This window comes from Tachyglossus aculeatus, chromosome 16 (genome assembly GCF_015852505.1).
Source record: "Tachyglossus aculeatus isolate mTacAcu1 chromosome 16, mTacAcu1.pri, whole genome shotgun sequence".
In the NCBI taxonomy this organism is placed as follows: domain Eukaryota; kingdom Metazoa; phylum Chordata; class Mammalia; order Monotremata; family Tachyglossidae; genus Tachyglossus; species Tachyglossus aculeatus.
The window spans coordinates 49,068,434-49,093,947 of NC_052081.1; the positions used below are offsets into that span (position 1 = coordinate 49,068,434).

The window sequence follows — 25,514 nt, forward strand, 5'->3', positions numbered from 1 at the left end:
AGCGCGACCGCAAACCCCCCTCGAAGGAGCCTCACGGTCCCCAGTGGGGCCACCGCCCCCCTGAAGGGGGCGCCGCTTTACATAACCGCGGCCTCCGTGCGTCATCGCGACCCGCCGCAAGGAGACCAATGGGAGCGCGCGGAGGCGCGAGGCCCCGCCCCTCCGCTGAGATTGATGGCCGAACGGGCCAATGGGCGGTCCGGGCCCCGCCCTGCCCGGCGGCCGGCAGGGGGGGGCTGGGGATGGCAGGGGGAGAGGGCCGGACATGGCGGCCCTTTATGCCTGCACAAAATGCCACCAGCGCTTTCCTTTCGAGGCGCTTTCCCAGGGGCAGCAGCTGTGCAAGGTGAGGAGGAGGAGGAGGAGGAGGAGGAAAAGAAGGAGGAAGGGACTGGGACGATGGGGTCACTGTCTGGTCCCCTCAGGGGTGGCCAGCTGGCCCAAACAGGGGTCACTTCCACCCCAGGCCTGGGCCTCCACGTGTCGTCGACGTCGTGGTGGAAGACATAATAACAATAATAATATTGGTATTTGTGAAGCGCTTACTATGTGCAAAGCACTGTTCTAAGCGCTGGGGTAGCTACAGAGAAGCAGCATGGCCCAGTGGAAAGAGCCCGGGCTATTGGGTACAAATTGGCAGTAGCCAATTTGTACTTCCCAAGCGCTTAGTACAGTGCTCTGCACCTAGTAAGCGCTCAATAAATACGATTGGTGATGGTGATGATGGAGGCAGAGGTCATGGGTTCGAATCCCGGCCCTGCCAATTGCCCGCTGGGTGACTTTGGGCAAGTCACTTCAGTGAGCCTCAGTCACCTCATCTGTGAAATGCAGATGGACTGAGCCCCACGTGGGACAACCTGATCACCTTGTAGTAATAATAATAATGATGATGATGGCATTTATTAAGCGCTTGCTATGGGCAAAGCACTGTTCGAAGCGCTGGGGTTGATGCAAGGTGATCAGGTTGTCCCACGTGGGGCTCACAGACTTAATCCCCATTTTCCAGCTGAGGGAACTGAGGCCCAGAGAAGTGAAGTGACTTGCCCAAAGTCACACAGCTGACAAGTGGCGGAGCCGGGATTTGAACCCATGACCTCTGACTCCAAAGCCCGAGCTCTTTCCACTGAGCCACAATGCTTCTCACCTCCCCAACTCTTAGAATAGTGCTATGCACATAGTAAGCGCTTAATAAATGCCATCATTATTATTATTACAAGGTAATCAGGTTGTCCCATGAGGGGCTCACAGTCTTCACCCCCATTTTCCGGATGAGGGAACTGAGGTCCAGAGAAGTGAAGTGACTTGCCCAAAGTCACCCAGCTGACAAGTGGCGGAGCTGGGATTTGAACCCACGACCTCCGACTCCAAAGCCCGGGCTCTTTCCACCGAGCCACGCTGCTTCCCCAATAATAATAATAATGATGGCATTTGTTAAGCAGCATGGCTTGGTGGAAAGAGCCCGGGCTTGGAAGTCAGAGGTCATGGGTTCAAATCCCGGCCCCGCCACTTGTCAGCTGGGTGACTTTGGGCCAGTCACTTCTCTGAGCCTCAGTTGCCTCATCTGTAAAATGGGGGTTAAGACCGTGAGCCCCACATGGGACAACTTGATCAATCGTATTTATTGAGCACTTACTGTGTGCAGAACACTGTACTCTTTGGTCACTTCTCTTCTCTGGGCCTTAGTTCCCTCATCTGTAAAATGGGGATTAAGACTGTGAGCCCCACTTGGGGCAACCTGAGCACCTTGTATCCTCCCCAGCGCTTAGAACAGTGCTCTGCACATAGTAAGTGCTTAACAAATGCCATTATTATTATTATTAAGCGCTTACTATGTGCAGAGCACTGTTCTAACCGCTGTGGGGGGGATACAAGGTGATCAAGTTCTTCTAGACTGTGAGCCCACTGTTGGGTAGGGACCGTCTCTATATGTTGCCAACCTGTACTTCCCAAGCGCTTAGTCCAGTGCTCTGCACACAGTAAGCGCTCAATAAATACGATTGATTGATCAAGTTGTCCCATGTGGGGCTCACAGTCAATCCCCATTTGACAGATGAGGCGACTGAAGCTCAGAGAAGTGACTGGCCCAAGGTCACACACGTGGCGGAGCGGAATTCGAACCCATGACTTCTGACTCCAAAGCCCGTGCTCTTGAGCCACGCTGCTTCTCTAAACCTCATAAGTGCTCAGTACAGTGCTCTGCACATAGTAAGCGCTCAATAAATACGATTGATAAGCGCTCGGTACAGTGCTCTGCACACAGTAAGCGCTCAATAAATACGATTGATTGATAAGACACAAACCTCACTAAGCAACAATCTCGGTGAACTGTGTAGACTGAGGTAGACTTGGTGCGCCATGTGATCCAGGCATCGATCCGCAGCCGGACTGTAAACTAGACAACTTTAATTCTATTCTGATCATTTTGACACCTGTCTCCATGTTTTGTTTTCATTCATTCGTGTGTTGTGTTGTTGTGTGTCTCCCCCTTCTAGACTGTGAGCCCGTTGTTGGGTAGGGACCGTCTCTAGATGTTACCGACTTGTACTTCCCAAGCGCTTAGTACAGTGCTCTGCACACAGTAAGCACTCAATAAATATGATTGATTGATTGATTGAATGAATGAATGAATAAATGAATGACTGAAATTTTGTACATATTACTGTATTTATTTTACTTGAGCATATTTATTCTATTTATTTTATTTTGTTAATATGTTTTGTTTTGTCTGCCTCCCCCTTCTAGACTGTGAGCCCGTTGTTGGGTAGGGACCGTCTCTAGATGTTACCGACTTGTACTTCCCAAGCGCTTAGTACAGTGCTCTGCACACAGTAAGCGCTCAATAAATATGATTGATTGATTGAATGAATGAATGAATGAATGAAATTTTGTACATATTTATTACTGTATTTATTTTACTTGTGCGTATTTATTCTATTTATTTTATTTTGTTAATATGTTTTGTTTTTGCCTGCCTCCCCCTTCTAGACTGTGAGCCCGCTGTTGGGTAGGGGCCGTGTCTATATGTTGCCGACTTGTACTTCCCAAGCGCTTGGTACAGTGCTCTGCACACAGTAAGCGCTCAATAAATACAATTGAATGCATGAATGAATAAATGAATGACAGAAATTTTGTACATATTTATTACTGTATTTATTTTACTTGTGCATATTTATTCTATTTATTTTCTTTTGTTAATATGTTTTGTTTTGTTGTCTGCCTCTCCCTTCTAGACTGTGAGCCTTAGTAACACAAGCGCTTAGTGCAGTGCTCAGCACACAGTAAGCGCTCAGTAAATACGATTGATTAATTGAGCCCGCTGTTGGGTAGGGGCCGTGCCTATATGTTGCTGACTTGGACTTCCCAAGCGCTTAGTACAGTGCTCTGCACACAGTAAGCGCTCAATAAATACGATTTGATCAAATGAATGAATAAATGAATGACTGAAATTTTGTACATATTTATTACTCTATTTTATTTGTGCATATTCTATTTATTTTATTTTGTTAATATGTTTTGTTTCGTTGCCTGCCTCCCCCTTCTAGACTGTGAGCCCGCTGCTGGGTAGGGACCGTCTCTATATGTTACCGACTTGGACTTCCCAAGCACTTAGTACAGTGCTCTGCACATAGTAAGCGCTCAATAAATACAATTGATTGATTGATTGATATTTATTACTCTGTTTTACTTGTACATATTCTATTTATTTTATTTTGTTACTATGTTTTGTTTTGTTGTCTGCCTCCCCCTTCTAGACTGTGAGCCCGCTGTTGGGTAGGGGCCGTGTCTATATGTTGCCGACTTGTACTTCCCAAGCACTTAGTACAGTGCTCTGCACACAGTAAGCGCTCAGTAAATACGATTGATCGAATGAATAAATGAATGACTGAAATTTTGTACATATTTATTACTCTATTTTACTTGTACATATTCTATTTATTTTATTTTGTTAATATGTTTTGTTTTGTCATCTGCCTCCCCCTTCTAGACTGTGAGCCCGCTGTCGGGTAGGGACCGTCTCTAGATGTTACCAACTTGTACTTCTCAAGTGTTTAGTACAGTGCTCTGCACACAGTAAGCACTCAGTAAATATGATTGATTGAATGAATGAATAAGTACGAATGAATGAATAAATGAATGACTGAAATTTTCTACACATTTATTACTCTATGTATGTATTTATTTTACTTGTACATATTTATTCTATTTATTTTATTTTGTTAATATGTTTTGTTTCGTTGTCTGCCTCCCCCTTCTAGACTGTGAGCCCGCTGTTGGGTAGGGACCGTCTCTATATGTTACCGACTTGGACTTCCCAAGCGCTTAGTACAGTGCTCTGCACACAGTAAGCGCTCAATAAATACGATTGAATGAATGGTGCGCGCCGAGGCTCGGCCGCCTCTGCCCCTGGGTGGGGCCAAGTGGGAGCTGGAGCCTCGTGGGCGGGATCCTGCCCAGCTGCTCTTCCTGCAGGGCCTTTTCAATAATAATAGTTGATAATAATAATAATAATAATGGCATTTTTTAAGTGCTTACTATGTGCAAAGCCCTGTTCTAAGCGCTGGGGTGGATACAAGGTGATCAGGTTGTCCCACGTGGGGCTCACAGTCTTCACCCCCATTTTACAGGTGAGGTCACTGAGGCTCAGAGAAGTTAACTACCTTGCCCAGGGTCACACAGCAGGCATGTGGCGGAGCCAAGATTCGAACCCATGACCTCTGACTCCAAAGCCCGTGCTCTTTCCACTGAGCCACGCTCAGTTGATGTTACTAGTACATATTTATTCTATTTATTTTATTTTGTTACTATGTTTTGTTCTCTGTCTCCCCCTTCTAGACTGTGAGCCCACTGTTGGGCAGGGACCGTCTCTATATGTTGCCAACGTGGACTTCCCAAGCGCTTAGTACAGTGCTCTGCACACAGTAAGTGCTCAATAAATACGATTGAATGAATGAATGATGTCTAAGTGCCTATTATGTGCGAAGCACTGTTCTAAGCACAGGGGTAGATACAATAGTAATAGTAATATTGTTTGTTAAGCGCTTACTAAGTGCCAAGCACTGTTCTAAGAGCAGGGGTAGATACAATAATAATAATAGTAATACTAATAATAATAATGATGGCATTTGTTAAGCGCTTACTATGTGCAAAGCACTGTTCTAAGCGCTGGGAGAATACAAGGTGATCAGGTTGCCCGGCGTGGGGCTCACAGTCATCATCCCCATTTTACAGATGAGGTAACTGAGGCTCTGAGAAGTTAAGTGACTTGCCCAAGGTCACACAGCAGACATGTGGAGGAGCCGGGATTCTCAATACAATAATAATAATGGTATTTGTTAAGCCCTTACTATGTGCCAAGCACTGTTCTAAGCACAGGGGTAGATACAGTAATAACAATGGTATTTGGTAAGTGCTTACTAAGTGTCAAGCATTGTTCTAAGCACAGGGGAAGATACAATAATAATAGTAATGGTGTTTGTTAAGAACTTACTATGTGCTAAGCACTGTTCCAAGTACAGGGGTAGATACAATAATAATAATAATAATGTGTTAAGCGCTCACTGTGTGCCAAGCACTTTCTAAGCGCAGGGGAAGATACAGTAATAATAATAATGGTGTTAAGCGCTCACTATGTGCCAAGCACTCTTCTAAGCGCAGGAGTAGATACAATAATAATAGTAATGGTGTTTGTTAAGGGCTTACTATGTGCCAAGCACCGTTCTAAGCACAGGGGTAGATACAAATAATAATAGTAATGGTGTTTAAGCGCTTACTATGTGCCAAGCACCATTCTAAGCGCAGAGGTAGATACAGTAATAATAATAATGGTGTTAAGCGCTCACTATGTGCCAAGCACCGTTCTAAGTGCAGGGGTGGACATAGTAATAATAACAATGGTGTTTGTTAAGCGCTTACTATGTGCCAAGCACTGTTCTAAGCACAGGGGTAGATACAATAATAATAATAATAATAATCATGGTGTTTGTTAAGCGCTCACTATGTGCCAAGCACTGTTCTGAGTGCAGGGGTAGATACAGTAATAATAATGGTGTTTGTTAAGCACTCACTATGTGCCAAGCACCGTTCTAAGCGCAGAGGTGGACATAGTAATAATAACAATGGTGTTTGTTAAGCGCTTACTCTGTGCCAAGCACTGTTCTAAGCACAGGGGTAGATACAATAATAATAATAATGGTGTTTAAGCGCTCACTATGTGCCAAGCACTGTTCTGAGTGCAGGGGTAGATATAGTAATAATAATAATAATGGTGTTTGTTAAGCACTCACTATGTGCCAAGCACTGTTCTAAGCACAGGGGTAGATACAATAATAATAATAATGGTGCTTGTTAAGCGCTCACTATGTGCTAAGCACTGTTCTAAGCGCAGGGGTAGATGCAATAATAATAGTAATGGTGTTTGTTTAGCGCTTACTATATGCCAAGCACTGTTCTAAGAGCAAGGGTAGATACAATAATAATAATGGTATTTGTTAAGCACTTACTATGTGCCAAGCACTGTTCTAAGCACAGGGGTAGATACAATAATAATAGTAATGGTGTTTGTTAAGCACTTACTATGTGCCAAGCACTGTTCTAAGCACAGGGGTAGATACAAGTAATAATAGTAATGGTGTTAAGCGCTTACTATGTACCAAGCACCATTCTAAGTGCAGGGGTAGATACAGTAATAATAATAATGGTATTTTTTAAGCGCTTACTATGTGCCAAGCACCGTTCTAAGCACGGGGGTAGATACAATAATAATAATAATGGTATTTGTTAAACGCTTACTATGTGCCAAGCACTGTTCTAAGCACAGGGGTAGATACAATAATAATAATGGTATTTGTTAAGCACTTACTATGTGCCAAGCACTGTTCTGAGCACAGTGGTAAGTACAATAATAATGTATTTGTTAGGCACTTACTATGTGCCAAGCACTGCTGTAAGCGCCGGGGGGGATACAAGGTGATCAGGTTGTCCCACGTGGGGCTCACAGTCTTCATCCCCATTTGACAGGTGAGGTAACTGAGGCCCAGAGAAGTCAAGTGACTTGCCCAAGGTCACACAGCTGACAAGCGGCGGAGTTGGGATTAGAACCCATGACCTCTGACTCCCAAGCCCGGGCTCTTGACACTAGGCTATGCTGTTTCAAGCCCTCTTGGGGCCCAAGAATCTTTCTCCAACTTTATAAACCCCCATCTTACCTCCTTCCCTTCCCCACAGCACCTGTATATATGTGTATATGTTTGTACATATTTATTACTCTGTTTATTTATTTTACTTGTACATATCTATTCTATTTATTTTATTTTGTTAGTATGTTTGGTTTTGTTCTCTGTCTCCCCCTTTTAGACTGTGAGCCCACCGTTGGGTAGGGACTGTCTCTAGATGTTGCCAATTTGTACTTCCCAAGCGCTTAGTACAGTGCTCTGCACACAGTAAGCGCTCAATAAATACGATTGATGATGATGATGATAAACCGGCATGCAGCTGCAAACTTTTTTTTCAGAGAGGGTAAATTGAGGCCCAGCTTCTCCGCTTTGGAGTGAAGGGGAAATCCTCCCTCGGCGTCATTAAAGTAATGAGCGCTCCTCATCATCTCCCTCATGAGACCTCCCTCATTAAAGGGTCCCAGTAACAATAATAGAATAATGATGGTATTTGTTACGCGCTTACTCTGTGCCAACCACTATTCTAAGCTCTGGGGGAGTTACAGGGTGATCAGGTGGTCCCACGGGGGGCTCACAGTCTCAGTCCCCATTTTGCAGATGAGGTAACCGAGGCCCAGAGACGTTAAGTGACTTGCCCAAAGTCACACAGCTGATACGTGGCGGAGCCACGGTTGGAACCCATGACCCCCGGCCACCAAGCCCGTGCTCTTTCCACTAAGCCACGCTGCTTTTCGTAGCCCCCGGGCAAGCTGAGGAGGGGGCGTTCAGCCCAGTGGAAGAACTGTGGACCCCACAGGTCCAAATCCCCCCGCCCTCATTCTCATTGTAAGAACTAGGAAAGCCTAGGAGTTGGGGGAAAGGGAAGTAGGGTATCAATCAATCAATCAGTAGTATTTATTGAGCGCTTACTGTGTGCATAGCACTGTACTGAGCGCTTGGGAAGTACAAGTTGTCTGTTGTGTGACCTTGGGAAGTCACTTAACTTCCCTGTGCCTCAGTTACCTCATCTATAAAACAGGGACTGAGACTAAGCTCCGTGTGGGACAGGGACTACGTCCGACCCAATTTGCTTGGATCCAATCTTCTAGACTGTAAGCCCACTGTTGGGTAGGAACCGTCCCTATATGTCGCCAACTTGTACTTCCCAAGCGCTTAATCCAGTGCTCTGCAAACAGTAAGCGCTCAATAAATACGATTGGTTGATTGATTGATCCACCCCAGCGCTTAGCACATCATCATCAATCGTATTTATTGAGCGCTTACTATGTGCAGAGCACTGGACTAAGCGCTTGGGAAGTACAAATTGGCAACATATAGAGACAGTCCCTACCCAACAGCGGGCTCACAGTCTAAAAGGGGGAGACAGAGAACAAAACCAAACATACTCACAAAATAAAATAAATAGAATAGCTATATACAAGTAAAATAAATAAATAAATAGAGTAATAAATATGTACAAGCATATATACAGGCCTATGCCGTAGTAAGCAGTTAACAAATGCCACAAACGTTATTATTAGTAGGACCTGGGTTCTAATCCCCGCTCTGCCATTTGTCCGCCGTGTCACCTTGGGCTTGTCACTTCACTTCGTGCCTCATCTGGATTAAGACCGTGAGCCCCACGGGGGACAGGGCCTGCGTCCAACCCTATTAGCTTGTTTCTTCCCCATCCCTTAGAACAGACTTGACCCACGGTAAGCGCCTAGCATCATCATCATCATCATCAATCGTATTTATTGAGCGCTTACTGCGTGCAGAGCACTGTACCAAGCGCTTGGGAAGTACAAATTGGCAACATATAGGGACGGTCCCTACCCAACAGTGTGCTCACAGTCTAAAAGCAAATGCCATAAATAAATACAAAGTGGGGGGAAACTGGCCAGATTGACGCTGGGGGTCCCCTGAGCTTTCGGTCCAGGATTGCTGCGGTTTTTGATCGGAAGGTTCGAGCTTCCCGGTCTCTTCCGAGGCCCTGGGAGACCACAAGGATGGGTTGCGAGTCCGGCCTCCTCCGGTCGAAATTAAAGTAAACAACTCTCCCTCTTCATTATCGTGCCGCAATTTTAGCTGCTGCTAATGAAGGAAGTTCAAGGTTATCGACTTCCCCCTCCTCCTCCTCCTCGCCTGGGTTAGTCTCCCCAGCCCAAAAGGAAGCCCTTGGGTGTAGGTAATAACAGGCAGGACTTGTCTGTGGGGATTTTTAGGCTCCGGGTAGGAAGGGTTTTGACTCATCTGACTGTAACTTCGATTCGGATTGCAGGAATGCCGGATTGCACATCCCATGGTGAAATGCACCTACTGTAGGACTGAGTTCCAGCAGGAGAGGTAAGTCTCCTGTTGATAAGGACAGATCAATCAGTCAGTCAATTATGGTGGTGAACTACCGTGCAGTGTAATATTTTAATGTATTGATTTTTTCAGCTCAGTAATATTTATAGGGTGCGCACTCAGTACAGAGCACTGCCCTAAGGGCTTGGGAGAATGCAGGAGAGTTGGTCGCCTCTATCTCTGGTCTCAATCAATCAATCAATCGTATTTATTGAGCGCTTACTGTGTGCAGAGCACTGGACTAAGCGCTTGGGAAGTACAAGTTGGCAACATATAGAGACAGTCCCTACCCAACAGTGGGCTCACAGTCTAAAAGGGGGAGACAGAGAACAAAACCAAACATACTAACAAAATAAATAGAATAGATATGTACAAGTAAAATAAATAGAGTAATAAATAGGTACAAACATATATACAGGTGCTGTGGGGAAGGGAAGGAGGTAAATGAGGGGGAGAGGAAGGAAGGGGCTCAGTCTGGGAAGGCCTCCTGGAGGAGGTGAGAAGCTTACTACTGTCCTGTGGGGGAGAGAGATGCTAAAATACATTACAGATTGGGGAAACAATGACAGCCTTTGCCTGTTTTTGAAATGACATGATTTTGTAATGGGTTTTTTTTTTTTGTCGTCCGGTTCTCTAGTCCATCAACAGCATTTTTAAAGCTCCTGTTATATACTTATTGGGGGGAAATGATGAGCCTGAGGGCTTTGCCCTCCGGGAACATAAAATCAAGTGGCGAATCAGGATTCGTACCTACACAGGCAGCAGGACTATTTGTGACGGTCCCATCGCTGGCCTTCCATTAAGCTACGCCAACCTTGGGGGCAACCCCAAGCCCTGGGCCACATGGCACTGTTGTGGGGAGACCTGCTCAAGGCCACAGGGAACGTAAAGCAGCCCAGTGAGCATCTCATTTTGGAGGCTTGAGGGGTTGAGGACATTTCTGTGAATCAATCAATCGATCAATCGTATTTATTGAGCGCTTACTGTGTGCAGAGCACTGGACTAAGCGCTTGGGAAGTCCAAGTTGGCAACATATAGAGACAGTCCCTACCCAACAGTGGGCTCACAGTCTAAAAGGGGGAGACGGAGAACAAAACCAAACATACTAACAAAATAAAATAAATGGATAGGTACAATAGATGTGTGAAGCCAGATTGAGTGTGTCAGGAGGACAGATCTGACAGATCTCACAGTCTAAAAGGGGGAGACAGAGAACAAAACCAAACATACGAACAAAATAAAATAAATAGAATAGATAGGTACAATAGATATGTGAAGCCAGATTGAGTGTGTCAGGAGGACAGATCTGAATCAGGCCCCCCCAGGAGTAGTAGTAATAGTGTTTATTAAGTGCTTACTGTGTGCAGAGCACTGCACTAAATGCTGGGAATGTGTTCAGCGGTATCCAGAACCCATCTCTAGAGCCCATCCTGAATCTTGGGGAAAAGGACCCTTTCCAGCTGGGATTCCCCTTCTCCTTTTCATGCCTTATCATCCTTTTAGACTGTGAGCCCACTGTTGGGTAGGGACTGTCTCTATATGTTGCCAATTTGGACTTCCCAAGCGCTTAGTCCAGTGCTCTGCACATAGTAAGCGCTCAATAAATACGATTGATGATGATCCCTGGGTGTATCTGGGTGTGGGTTATTTATTAAATGGCTTTTCGGACTGTTTACTTTTGTTGTTATCATCTAGAACAGGGCTGTTACTCTTTTGTCCATAGTCTATTCAGCATTTCGCTTGCCCTCCTTTAGATGGTAAGCTGCTTGAGGGCCTCTTACGGTGCCTTGCGCTTGGCGGGGGTGCTCAGTAAATGGTGCTGTTGTGATGGGGGCCAGGGCAGACCCCGCTTGGAGTGGATTCCTGGACTGAGGACGCCTTTGCGCCCACCCAGTCTCCAAGAGATCAGAGGTGACCTCTAGTCCCTAGGAGATGTGGGGAATCAAGCCCTAAGGGGTCAGGAATCACCCCCAAGCCCCCAAGGATGGCGTTTTGGCTCCACATCATCATCAATCGTATTTATTGAGCGCTTACTATGTGCAGAGCACTGTACTAAGCGCTCCACATGGACGGCTCTGTGCAGCGTTAGAGAAGCAGCGGGGCTCAGTGGAAAGAGCCCGGGCTTTGGAGTCAGAGGTCATGGGTTCAAATCCCGGCTCCCCCACATGTCTGCCGTGTGACCTTGGGCAAGTCGCTTAACTTCTCTGAGCTTCAGTTACCTCGTCTGGAAAATGGGGATTAAGACTGTGAGCCCCCCGTGGGACAACCTGATCACCTTATGAGGTGCAGCGTGGCTCAGTGGAAAGAGCCCGGGCTTTGGAGTCAGAGGTCATGGGTTCGAATTCCGACTCCCCCACATGTCTGCTGTGTGACCTTGGGGAAGTCGCTTAACTTCTCTGAGCCTCAGTTACCTCGTCTGGAAAATGGGGATTAAGACTGTGAGCCCCCCCGTGGGACAACCTGATCACCTCATGAGGTGCAGCGTGGCTCAGTGGAAAGAGCCCGGGCTTTGGAGTCAGAGGTCATGGGTTCGAATTCCGCTCCCCCACATGTCTGCTGTGTGACCTTGGGCAAGTCGCCTAACTTCTCTGAGCCTCAGTTACCTCATCTGGAAAATGGGGATTAAGACTGTGAGCCCCACGTGGGACAACTTGATCACCTTGTAACCCCCCAGCACTTAGAACAGTGCTCTGCACATAGTAAGTGCTTAACAAATGCCATTATTATTATTATTATTATTATTATTACCTGCCCAGCACTTAGAACAGTGCTTTGCACCTAGTAAGCGCTTAATAAATCCCATCATTATTATTATTATATCGTGCCTCTCTTGATTAGGGCTCACAGGCCTGGGAGTCAGAAGGTGTGGGTTCTAATCCTGGCTCTGCCACTTATGTGCTGTGTGACCTTGGGCAACTCACTGTACTTCTTTGGGCCTCAGTTCCCCATCTGTAAAATGGGGATTGAGACTGTGAGCCCCATGTGGGACAGGGGCTGGATCCAACCTGATTTGCTTGTATCCACCCCGGTTTTTAGTAGAGTGCCTGGCACATAGTAAGCCCTTAATAAATACCACAGTTAACATGATTATAAGCGCCGCTATTACAGCTGTTCTTATATCACTGGAAGTGCCTGTCAATTAGTGGTATTTAGTTCTTTATTTTGTTTTATGGTATTTGTTAAGTGCTTACGGTGTGCCAGGCACTGTACTAAGTGCTGGGGTAGATACAAGCTAATCAGGTTGGACACAGTCCCTCTCCCACATGGTCCTCACAGTCGTAGTCCCCATTTTGCAGATGAGGTAACTGAGGCCCAGTGAAGTGAAGGTCACACAGCAGACGAGTGGCGGAGCCAGGATTAGAAAATATAATAATGGTAAAAATAAAAATCATAATAAATCAGTACAGTGTTCTCCGCAAGTAGCACTCCTGGATTTATTGACTGACCACACTATTCAATTTAGCCAACCCACAGTTAGGCGAGAATGCCTAGAATAATAATGACGGCATTTGTTAAGCACTTACTATATGCCATGCCCTGTACTAAGCGCTGGGATGGATACAGCAAGCAAATCGGGTCGGTCAGGGTCCCTGTTCCACGTGGGGCTTACAGTTTCCATCCTCATTTTCCAGATGAGGCCCAGAAAAGTGAAGTGACTTGCCCAAGGTCACTCAGCAGACAAGTGAGGCAGGATTAGAACCCGTGATCTTTTGACTCCCGGGCCTGTAGTCCACCCACTACACCATGCTGCTGCTTTTTGCAGCAGGTACAAGCAATCCACATGCTCCCACCGTCCTTTCTCCCCTTCCTCCTCCCCTCGCCCTTCCTTTTCCACCTCCCGTTCCACCGACCTCTCCCTCCCCTCCCACCTCCACCCATCCCATTTTTAGCCCTGAAAGTCTTCCCTGTCTGAATTCTCCGTCTACTTGAATTGTGCTTTAAAAGAGGAGCAGAAGTGGCAGGGAGAGCCTATTTTTGGCAACAGGGCCGTAACGCCGGGAGTGTTTTGTGTGGCTTTTGCTCCGTCTACGGGAGGAGGTTTGAAAGGCTTTAGTGGCCCTCCCTCACAGGAGTCAGTTGGGAAAACACTTCACCGGGAGACGTTAGATCAGGAAGGGAAATGGCTTCCATCTGAGGCGAGGGGCGGCGCTTCCAGTCCCACTGACACCTCCTTCGGGCCTCCTGGCCCTCACCCCGAGGAGGGAGCCGAGGGTGGGAGGGCAGGGTTGAGCCAGGAGAAATATTCTGCGGGGCCATTAATTCAGCAGGACGCTCGAGCCGCTCTGTGGCAACTCCCACCTCACAATGGAGAACGATCGGGAAGGATTCCCGTGAAAGCCTGGGCTTGGCAGAAAAATGGAACCGGGTGAGGAGACCTGAAAGATCCCAGTCTTTGCTATTTGCCTCCACGCCTGTGACCTTCATCTGACTTTGCTTACGCTGGAGAATGCTGAACAGCACAGAGGGAAATAAAGGCAGAGGCCAAACCTGGCCAAGTTTGCTCTCTCTCCCCTACCTCCCTCTGTCCGTCCGCCCCCATTCCAGCCGACCAGATTAGGTAGAGTGGATGAATGGAGGTGGGAGGGGATGGAAGTGCCAGCCCTAGCTGATGTCGACCTTGCTGGGTCTCTCCAGGGCAGAGACTGGCAGTTGGACTTAGTTCTGTGGCAGTTTGCACCGCCCCGAGGAGATGCTGGCAGCATCCTTCTCCATGGTGACTGTCACCGTGGTGACCAGAATCCTGGGAAAAATCACTCTCGACAGAGATGAAAGAATGGCAGTTCACCAAAGTCTGGCCGTGCAGTTGTCTCTCGGTCACTAGACTGTAGTCTGTAAGCCCGTTGTCTCTAGACTGTAAGCTCGCTGTGGGCAGGGAATGTGTCTGCTTATTGTTATATTGTACTCTCCCAAACGCTCAGTACAGTGCTGTGCACACAGTAAGCGCTCAATAAAATTGAATGAATCACTGATATTAGTGTCTGTCTCCCCCTCTAAACTGTAAGCTCATTGTGGGTAGGGGACGTTTTCTGCCAACTCTGTTGTATTGTGCTCTCCCAAGTGCTGAGTACAGTGCTCCGCACATAGAAAGCGCTCTGTAAATCCTATCGATTGATTGATTGATCACTGCTGCCCTCAAAAGCGGGGCTTTGAGGTGGGATTAACCAGCCCGACGTCAACCCCATTGGAAACTCAGACGGATGTGAGACGGTTCTTCGGCTTCAAGAGCATTCCTTCATTTTTCTTTTGTCTGTTAAATCCCTTGACAGTAAAACCAATACGATTTGCAAGAAGTGTGCTCAGAATGTGAAGCTATATGGGACGGTAAGTGAAGGGGCCGCTTCCCGATTCCTTCCCTCAGGGCACTGTGGGTGAGGGAGGAGGGCCCCCCCTTTTCCAACCATGTTTCTCTTTTCCTTGGTTTTCCCGTTCAGCTGCTCATAGCCTGGCAATGTGGAGCATTTAATTTGGAATCGTTCTAGGGAGTGGGATGCTTTCTACATGGCCCTGGCTCCCTAGATTGGCTCCACAAACTATTAAAAAGCACACCAATCCCCCCAAAAACAGCCACCCCAAAAAAACCCTACTGGTGAAGAGCAGACAGCCTGAACTAGTGGAAAGAGGCCGGGCCTGGGAGTTAGAGGACCTGGGTTCTAATCCTGGCTCCGCGACTTGCTGTGCGACCTTGAGCATGTCACTCGACTTCTCTGTGCCTCAGTTACCACATCGGTAAATAGGGATTAAAGTCTACACCTACCTTGACTGTGAATCAATCCATTCATTCATCCATGCTGCCGACTTGTACTTCCCAAGCGCTTAGTACAGTGCTCTGCACACTGTAAGCGCTCAATAAACACGATTGAATGAATGAATGAACCCCATGTAGTGCAGGTCTTGGCTCGACCCCAGTGCTTAGTGCAGTACTGGGCACATAGTGCCTAGCAAGTGCCATTCAAAACAAACAAAAAACCCCCACTCATCACCCCTCTGTATTTTGCGAATATACCAGTAATGTGACTTTTTTTCTATATTTACGTCTTTTTAAGGGCAGTTTAAAAGGTGCAAATCGCACTAATGCCATTTCCAGGAGCCTTCAGGGTTAAACCCTCTCTCCCGTCCCTGGCTTGTAGGCAGAGATCCCTGCAGGAGGTGAAGGGCAGTCAGAAGGGGTGGGCAGTGACCGTCTCGGTGTGCCCCTGGGTACAAAGTGGGCTCTTTGTTCTCTGTCCAAGCCCAAGCCTTGCCAGTACTGCAATGTCATCGCCGCCTTCATCGGCCACAAATGCCAGCGCTGCACCAACTCTGAGAAGAAGTACGGGCTGCCCCACGGGTGTGAGCAGTGCAAGCAGCAGTGTGCCTTTGACCGGAAGGACGACAGGAAGAAGGTGAAGCCCGGTTGGGGCCTGAGGGACTGGAAGGAGGGCAGGCGGGGAGAACTGAGGTTTCAGAGAAGCTGGGCCCCCGAAGCAGAGTCAGCCTTCCTGCCTCCATTCAGCCTCTGGCTTGCCCTGTCAGTGGGAAGACGCTGCCCGGGGCCCCACCAGTACAGGGTGAAGGGTCACGTGCCCTGGCATCGGCACTTGAAATTAACTGGGTGCTCCACGGGTGCCCGGCCCAGCCGGGCTCGGGGGTGGCGGGGATCGACTGAGTGCATTCCCGAATCCTTTTGAGCCTGCTGGTTGAAAGGATTAAGACTGTGCAAATGACTGTTATTACCAGGGTCTTTTTTCCTCTAGCAGAAAGGTTCTGGAACTGTTGACTTCTGGGTGCCAGCCTGACTGGGAAGCTAGTGAGGGGTGTGGATCTGGATTGAGGGGGGAAGGAGGGAGAGAGAGAGGTGGGGGTTGGGGGGTATAAGATTCCTCAATTATTTTGGTCCATTATGCTTCCTGAAAGCAGGTGTGGGGTCTTAAAACAAAGCAAACCCTTCCTCTTTTCTGTCCCTAGTCTAGGAACACCTACTCTACCCATCTCCCATCGAGGTTATTTGTGAGTGATCCCTGTCTCTTGAGCCCCAAGAGCCCTAGACTTTCTGCCTCTGGAGCCACCCCCTTCCATGTCTTAATTAGCCCCCATCATTCCCACGCTTCTCTTGCCTCCACTCTGCAAACATCAGTCAGTCAGTCGACTGGGTACATCTGTATGTAGAGCACCGTACTAAGCGCTTAGTATTTCCGGGGCACGTCAGAAGCTAACTCAGACTTCAGAGGAAGGGTCTCTGAGTGTACGTATCCAATCATGCGTCGTATCCCAGCTCCCGGGATGCCCTGATCCTGTCTCTTTGAAGGAACCTTAGTTGTAAAAGGATCCACGAGCACAAAGGGCACCGGGACCTGACACTCTCCCCATACCCTCCTTTCCCGGTGGCCCCAGCCTCCGCTGCCCTGTGCCTTTTCCTTTTCCTCAGCACCCACTGCCCAGCCCCACACTTGGGACCTGGCTACGTGCTGCTCTGTGCAAATCTAACAGAGCTCCAACAGGCTCAGACAGGGCAGGGGGTAGGAGAGAGGAGACGGGTGAGGAGCAGGAGGAGGTAAGCAAGCCCTCTTGCTGGCCAGGCAAGTCCGCCACTAGCGTGGAAGTCGGCCTTAGGGAGAAGTGTAGGAGGAGAAGAAAAGGTTCTTGCCCGATGTTGGAGAAGCAGAAGTGAAGGACTGCAGCTCTGGGGGACGGAGAACGGGAGCAGGTGGTGGCCAGTGAGACCGCCGGACTGCGGGGACACTTCTCTGGGCGAGGGCTTGGGGGTTGTCGTTTGAAAACCAGACCCGGGCAGGAGGAGAGGGAAGCTGGTTAGGAGGGTGTTTGTGGCAGTGAGACAGTGGTGGATGTTCAGAAGGGTCACTACTGGGGGAGAGAAGGCCGCCTTGTCACTGTATTTGCTGAAGGTAGATGCCAGTGGGTGGCTTCGAGGGCGGAGTAGAGTGCTCTCAGGGTAGGGCAGGGTGGGGCTGAGCACTGTACTGGGCTGGTTGTTGGTTTTCCAGTCGTACCAACTCAAGGCCCAGATCTGGGGCAGGAACCTCGAGAAACAGCACGGCCTAGTGACTAGAGCACGGGTTTGGGAGTCAGAAAGATCTGGGTCCTAATACTGGTTCCACTGCCTGTCTGCTGTGCGACCTTGGGCAAGTCACTTCACTTCCCTGGGCCTCAGTGACCTCATCTGTAAAATGGGGATTAAGACCATGAGCCCCATGTGGAACAGGGACTCAGCCCAACCCGAGTGCTTAGTACGGTGTCTGGCACAAAGTAAGTGCCTAATATATCCCACAGTTAATTAATTAAAGTGCTGGACTCCCCCCGTTGGGAGTCCCTGCGGCAGAGCGGGCCAGTGTGCATAGGCAGACTGGCTGGCACTACACTTTGGGAGTTCTCCAGCATGACGTGCTGGGAAGACTCTGTAGACCACCAGACAGGGCGGGAGTTGCTGAGGGAGCCGTGAAGACCACCAGCCAGGAGGTGACGATGGGGCCCCGCGGACCACTGGGCAGGAGGTGCCGAGAGAGCCGTGAAGACCACCCCGGGTGGAGGCTGCTTAGGAGGCCGTGGAGACCCTCCTCCCTCTCCCATCCCCATCCTCTCCGCTCCCGGAGAAGGACCCCGGGGCCTTCCCACGGCCGGGGGGTGGATGCGAGGCGAGGGAGAAGGCGGTGGGGAGCAGGGGGAGGGCGGCACGTGGAGGCGCCCCGGCCGACTCCGCCGGCCTCCCCTCAGGTGGACGGGAAGCTGCTGTGCTGGCTGTGCACGCTGTCCTACAAGCGGGTCCTGCAGAAGACCAAGGAGCAGCGCAAGCACCTGAGCAGCTCGGCACGGACGGGCCAGCCGGAGAAGGAGCAGTTCAGCCGGCTCAGCAGCAGCAGCAGCAGCAGTAGCAGCGGGGGCGGCAGCCATTACAACAGGTAATGGGCGGCAGCCAGGCCAGTCAGTCAGTCAGTCGTATCTCTTGAGCGCTTACTATGTGCAGAGCACTGTACTAAGCACTTGGAAGAGTACGCTAGAACAGTATAAGGATTAGGACTGTGAGCCCCACGTGGGCCAGCTTGATAATAATAATGGCATTTATTAAGCGCTTACTATGTGCCAAGCACTGTTCTCAACGCTGGTTGGTTACAAGGCGATCAGGTTGTCCCCCGTGGGGCTCACAGTCAATCCCCATTTTGCGGATGAGGTAACTGAGGCACAGAGAGGTTAAGTGACTTGCCCAAGGTCACACAGCTGACAACTAGTGGAGGCGGGATTGATCACCTTGTATCCCCCCCAGCGCTTAGAACAGTGCTGTGCACATAGTAAGCGCTTAACAAATGCCATTATTATTATAATAGACACCTGCCCTGCCCTCAACGAATTCACAGCCTAGAGGAGAAGACATGTGTTACTATAAATAAATGCATTACAGATTTGGACATAAGTGCTGTGGGGCTGGGAGGGGGGGGATGAATAAAGTGAGCAAGTCAGGGCGACGCAGAAGGGAGTAGGAGAAAAGGAAAAGAGGGCTTAGTCAGGGAGATGTGGCTTCACCCAACCCAAGGTGGGGCTTGGAGGGTGGGGGTCACTTTTGGGAGCTCGGGGCCCTGCCAGCCAGCCTCATCTCCTTCACCGAGATGCCATCAATCAAACGATAGTACAGAGCACGGGACTGAGCGCTTGGGAGAGTACAATATAGTAGAGTTAGTAGGTGCGACTCCTGCCCTGAAGGGGCTTACAAACCAGTGGAGGAGACCAAACAGTAGAGTTGAAAAGATGCGATCTCTGGCCTCAAGAAGCTTACGGACTGGAGGAGGAGGAGGCCAACATCAAGTAATTTGCAGATAGAAAAAGAGAAAAGGAAGACAGATGTGTAGACGAGCCCATGCTTAAATAGCAGGGTGCGTACATCATCTGGTTCTTCCTTTAGTGTCCGCTTTTGTTGACGGTTTTTAATGTATGCTTTTTGGGTTTGCTTCTACGGCCCCCAAAGCCAGAAAACACTGTCCACGTCTTCGATCCAGAACGAAATCCCCAAGAAGAAACCGAAGTTTGATGCCATCGTAGCCAATGGAGACAGGTGAGATCCGATGTGAGGGCATCTCCGTGTGGAGGCCGTTGCACTTTTCCCCTGGGAATCGGTGGGGAGGGGGATTCCCCGGTCACAGTTCAGGATGGTGGGGTATGTGGAAAACTCCGATTGTAAATTGCAACAATCCGAACTTGGTTGTGCGGGGTCCTTAAAGCCATGATCATTTTTCCCTCCCCCCTGTTGCAGTGGCCCCAAAGGAAGGCTTTGATCCACTGTCCTCTCCCGTTGCTGCGCATATCCTTCCTTTCTCACACTGGAGATGGTGGTCTGGGCTCTTATGTCCTTGAGTCAAAATCCCTGGGCTTTTTGCCCCTCCTTCAGCCCTTTTAGGGAATATTGATCTTTGCCTGGTTCCAGCTTCCAGCGGTGGCCTTGCGTTCTTTTTCTCCCTCTTTTCATTTCCTTCTCTAGCCCTCCCTAGCATCTCCCATCAGCCCCAACACCCTGGTCTAGTGGGTAGAGCAATGTGTGCCAAGCACTGTTATAAGTGCTGGGGTAGATAAAAAGTTAGATTGGATACAGTCCCTGCTCCACATAGGGCTCACATTCTTAATCCCCATTTTACAGACGAGGGAACTGAGGCCCAGAGAAACGAAGTGACTTGCCCAAGGTCACACAGCAGACATGTGGAGGGGCCAGGATTAGAACCTAGGCCCTTCTGACTCCCAAGCCACTTAGCCACTCATACAAGTGCTGAGAAGCCCATTCTGCCTGACTCCCTCCTGGGGAAGTTCGGGTGAACAGATGAGACCTGTCTGTTGGCCGTCCCTTCAGGATTAGCCCCCTCTGGGTGGGAGACCAGTTGGGACCACGGGAATTCAATCAATCAATCAATCAATAGTATTTACCGAGTGCTTACTATGTGCAGAGCATTGTAGTAAGCGCTTGGGAGAGGACAATCCAACAGCATTAGACCTGCTCCCTGGCCGTAATGAACTTACAGTCTAGAGGACAAGCACCTCAGGGAGGCCGCTGTTCTGTCCATCCTGCTCCCACAGTTTTTCCCCCGACCTGGCCCTGGACTCACCGGGCACCGATCACTTCGTCATCATTGCCCAGCTCAAGGAAGAAGTGGCCACTCTGAAGAAGATGCTTCACCAGAAAGACCAGATGATCTTAGAGAAAGAGAAGAAGGTAAGGCAGTTGGGGCAGGCACCACCATATGCCAGTCCCAAAGACCCAAGGAATAGTAATAACGATGGCACTGTTCGCATAATCACTTACTCTGAGCACAGCACTGCGTCAAACACCGCGTGGATACAAAGTCATCGGGTGGAACACAGTCCCTCTCCCTCATTGGGCTCACCTTCCAAATGGGAGGGAGAACACGTATTAAATCCCCATTTTACAGATGAGGAAACGGAGGCTCAGAAAAGTTGGGACTTGCCTAAGGTCACACAGAAGGCAAGTGGAAGAACTGAAATTAGAACCCAGTCCTCCAACTCCCAGACCCCTGTTCTTTCCACTAGGCCGTACTGCTTCCTGTGGAAAGGAGACACCTCGGAACCTGTCAGATAACAATGGGTACTTGTTGAGCGTTTACCGTGCGCCAAGCATTGGGGTAATAACCGGGTCGGACACAGCCCCTATCCGTCATGGGGCTCACGGTGTAAGTGGGAGGGAGGATTTAATCCCCCTTCTAAGAGATGAGGAAACTAACATGTAGAAGTGAAATGACTTGCCCAAGGTCACGCCGCAGGCAAGAGTGGCAGAGCTGAGTTTAGACTGTGAGCCCACTGTTGGGTAGGGACTGTCTCTATATGTTGCCAATTTGTACTTCCCAAGCGCTTAGTACAGTGCTCTGCACATAGTAAGCGCTCAATAAATATGATTGATGATGATGATGAGTTTAGAACCCAGGTCCTGTAATGACTCCCAGGGCATGTAGGTCATGGACTGTGCCCAACCTGATTGTCTTGTGTCAACCCCAGCGCTTTGTACAGTGCTTGGGATGTAGCAAGCACTTTAACAAATACCCTAAAAGAAAGGGTTTTTCGTGGCTTTTGAAGAGGATCCCGGAATTCCCCGCCAGCCCTCTGATCCCTTCCTCCCCACATGCCAAGATCCCCCCCGGTCCCATTTCTCCCACCCCCGGGTGTTTTTCCCCCAGATTACGGAGTTGAAGGCCGACCTGCAGTACCAGGAGTCTCAGATGCGGGCCAAAGTGAACCAGATGGAGAAGACGCACAAAGACGTCACCGAACAACTGCAGGTGACTCGCGTTCTCCCTCCAGGAGCAACAAGCCGGGACGGGCTTGCGGCTGCCATGTTGGGGGGGAAGTTGACGCTTCTCCCCTCCGATCCCCAGCCCAGGCGGGATGACTCCACCCTCCTCACCCAAAGCCCCTCTCAGCCAGTCCAGCACTTTGGGCTTTCCGAGATCCAGGTCAAAGTAGCATGAGGCTTATAAACTTTTCCCTTGTGGAGCATGAATGTAGAGGAAGCTCCCCAAGGCCGGGCTGGGAATCCCCCCCCAGTCCTCACCTCCCTCGCCAGGTAGCTTGGTGTGGCAGCTCTTTCTCCGGTTGGACAGTAAGGTCCATTCCTTTAAGGAGCCAGGGGAGAGGCCGTCACCTTGGGTCCCCGTTATGCAGAATCAGCCGCTGTGGAGAAGATTTCAAGCCCAGTGGTTGGGAGGCTATTTCCCTGCCCCTCCCCAGACCTTTCCAAGTGCACTCTGAGCAGTGACAAAGCCTGGGGTTGATGGCGGGGTCCCGCGGGCGGCAGATGAGGAATAGGGCAGTGGGATCCCGGGGGGACTTCGGGGCAGTTTTCCCTCTCACTGCTGTGGGAAGCATCAGGTGTGGCACGTTCAGTGCCCCCCGCCCCATATACAGTTGTTAGCCACAGCCCCAGAGGAAGCATCTTCCTCCTTGCTCCCCTTGGATCCCGATCAGTTTCCAGCCCCAGGGCCCGCCGCTGTCCCCATGCCCCCGCCTCCGCGGGCACCGCGTTGACGTCTTCCTCACACTGCTCTTCAGGCCAAGAATCGGGAGCTCCTGAAGCAAGCGGCCGCCTTGTCCAAGGGCAAAAAACCCGAGAAGCCGGGAACCATGACGTCCCCATGACAGAGTCCCCCCCACCCTCCCACCCCCTCTGCCACCTTCTGTGGGGGGCGGCCCCAGTGGAGCCGCGGACTGGGGCGAGTGGTCGGCCGGGGCCTCCCTCCTAGGTCCTGTCGTCGTGACGGCCGGTCATCCGGCTGGCTCTGGGCCGCCTCGGTGGCCGGTTGGAGCCCTCAGGTGTGTGTGGCGCGTCACGACTGCATGCTTGATTGTTTCGGGTTTTAGTCTGTGGCGACCCTCCCTCCATCCGGCGTCATCTTGGACAGTGGTGACGGTTCAGTGTTTCATGCCTCCCTCCTCCCACCCCACCCCTCCCCACACACATCCTGGTGGGAATGTTGCTCCTGTCCAGGGCTTGATCACTGCCTCCCAGTCATCCCAGTCAAGACAGGACTCAGGTGTTCTCCAGGGGGATGGCTGTTGCGGGGAGATGTTCTTGGATTTTCTTTGTTTTGTTTTGCCCTGGGTTTAGTGAGAACTTGGTACTGTCGGTGGGGTTTTATTTATTACGAAAGAGAGCACCGATTCTCACTTCAGGAAAAGACTTGAGTCCAGCTGGCCACCCTGGCAGGAGCAAGTGCCTCGGATCTCAGTTTCGGGTTTCTAGCGGGGTATCCAACTCGTCTCTCCTGCCACTTGGGAGGTTCAGCAACCTGACTGTAGGAAGGTGGAGGGAGCCAGCGGCCGTTTGGAGAACCCCACGAGAGGCACCTTTCTCTGAGGAAGGTGCCCTTCAGCCAGAACAGGGATCTGCCCAGCCTGCCAAAGGCAAGGGCAGAAAGAGAGCTTGTCCAGGTTCTACTGGACTTCCCTGATCACTTCCCAGAATTCATCCTAACCCCTCTCCCACTGCCACGTCTCTGTTTAGTAAAATCTCTTCCCGGTTGATGTCGGCTGGCCAGAGCCAAGGAATAAATCTAGCAAATCCTACACTGGAGAGTCCTGAGCTACAGTAGGACATTTAGCGGGCAGGTTGCCTCTCCCATTCAGCCCCTCCGGGGGTGAAACAAAGGCAGAATTAGGAAAAGAAGTTCTCCCTCTGGTGCTCTGGCAAGATGGAAATCAGGGACGTGCTTCCCGGGAACAGCCCGACTTCACCTGGTCGTGAGAGGTCAGATCGATCAGGCAACCAAGAGGATGTATGGAGCGCCTACGAGCCACTGAGCATAACGCTCAGTTCTTGGGATGTGGCATGGTCTGGTAGAAAGGGCACAGAACTGCCAGTCAGGAGACCCAAATTCTAGTTCCAGCTGTGCCCCTGGCGTGCTGTGTGACCTTGGGCAAGTCACTTCACTTCTCTGGGTCTGTTTCCTCATCTGTAAAACGGAGATACCTGCTCTCCCTCCCTCTCAGCCTGTGAGCCCTGTGTGGGACAGGGACCGGACCTGATCTGAGTTTCCTGTGTCGACCCTACCGCTTAAGAAAGTAAACGCTGAAGAAACACCATTACTGTTAGAAGACACTATCCAGCTCCCACCAGCTGACAAAGATTGGTGATCTCCAGTATGGAATTTTTCCTAAAGCAGCGAAACTACTCCGGTTGCATCCGGGGGGCCTGGCTGGGAGCCCCCGTTCCCAGGACGTCGAATTCTCAGGAGCTTGAAGCCAGGGCCGAGGCCGGCCAGCAAGCCTCTTGTGAAAGTAACACAAACCTTGGGGTCCCTAGGTCGCTCCCCCTGGAAGGGTCAGGTTCTCTGCTGAACCAGGGGGCCACGGGCCTAGCCGGTTCTTGGATCTTCTCTGGAAACTAAAGCAGTTAAAGGACAAAACAGTCAGGCGTGGTACGTTCATCCGTGTTCTGCTGGGGTCTGGAGAAAGGGTTAAAAACAACGTGCCCCTCTTTGTTTTTGGATGTTAGACCGTGAAGTGCCGTTACGTCGAGCGTGACGGCAGAAAAAACAGGCACTTAATTTTATACGGAACCTTTTTTTTTTTTTTTTAAAGTCTAGGCATTTAATAGCGAACGCATTTTCTAGCTTTTTTCCTCGAGTTTCAAAAAGGAGACTGCCCCTGGGCTTGAAATCTGGGTTTTTGAAACTCGCGGCACTTGTTTTATCATGGAATTGACTAAGTGACTTTTTTGGAACACCGTCTTTCTTTGTATGTTTGTAATATTGGAAACTTTTCAATTCGGGAATGCCTTAGTTTGTACAGACTTTGACAAATGTAAGAGTGTAAAACATTCGTGTTGACTGAAGTTCGGTTGTTGGGTTTTTTTATTCACTTCCTGGGCCTGGACACAGTCCCATTTTCCCCGAGGTGACAGGGTCATTTTGATGTCCTGTTTGTAGACCTACAGGGGTAAAGCACAGAGGTCCCATGGTGCTAATATGGAATTTTAAGTGTGTAGAGAATAAACTGAATTCTTTCATTGTCCTGTTACAGCTCTGTTCCTCCAGTATATTCCTGGGTTGGGATGTTTCCTAGTCATGCGGTCCCACCCCGTCCTCCAGAAGCTTGGACAGCCCATTTTTTACAATCTTCCAGGATGGCTCACTCCACACCCTTCCTCGCCTTGATCACCTACTGCGGCATTTAACAAGCGTATTGAGACATTACTTTGCTTAACCTAAATCCCTCAAGCTGCAGTTATCCTACAAAGAGCCCAGGTCTTTCCTGGAGCAGGACTGGAGGGTGGGAGTGTTTAAGTGGGGAGTGGGCGCCAGCATTAGCAGTCTCTGTACTTAATTATTGGTATTTAATTAATGGTATTTAAGTGGAGTCAGAGTGGCCTACTGAAAAAAGTACAGGGCTGGGAGACCTAGGTTCAAGTCCCAGCTCTGCCACTGGCCTGCTTGGTGACCTTGGGCTTGTGATGTAATCTCTCTGGGCCTCAGTCACCTCATCTGTAAAATGAGGATCGGGTGGTTTATGAGTCCTGTATGGAACTGTAGCCCA

The 25,514-nt window shown here is 49.8% G+C and overlaps 1 protein-coding gene across 1 annotated transcript; it reads left to right on the forward strand.

The window, feature by feature from the left end:
- The first annotated feature begins 265 nt into the window (after positions 1-265).
- FAM76A (family with sequence similarity 76 member A) lies at positions 266-24,998 on the forward strand. The gene is made up of 9 exons (XM_038758560.1): positions 266-346; positions 9,433-9,497; positions 14,768-14,822; positions 15,731-15,883; positions 18,210-18,394; positions 19,453-19,539; positions 20,550-20,685; positions 21,662-21,763; positions 22,533-24,998. Exons 1-9 carry the CDS (start codon positions 266-268, stop codon positions 22,617-22,619), a joined length of 951 nt encoding a protein of 316 aa, XP_038614488.1. The 3' UTR covers positions 22,620-24,998.
- Positions 24,999-25,514: the final 516 nt, after the last annotated feature.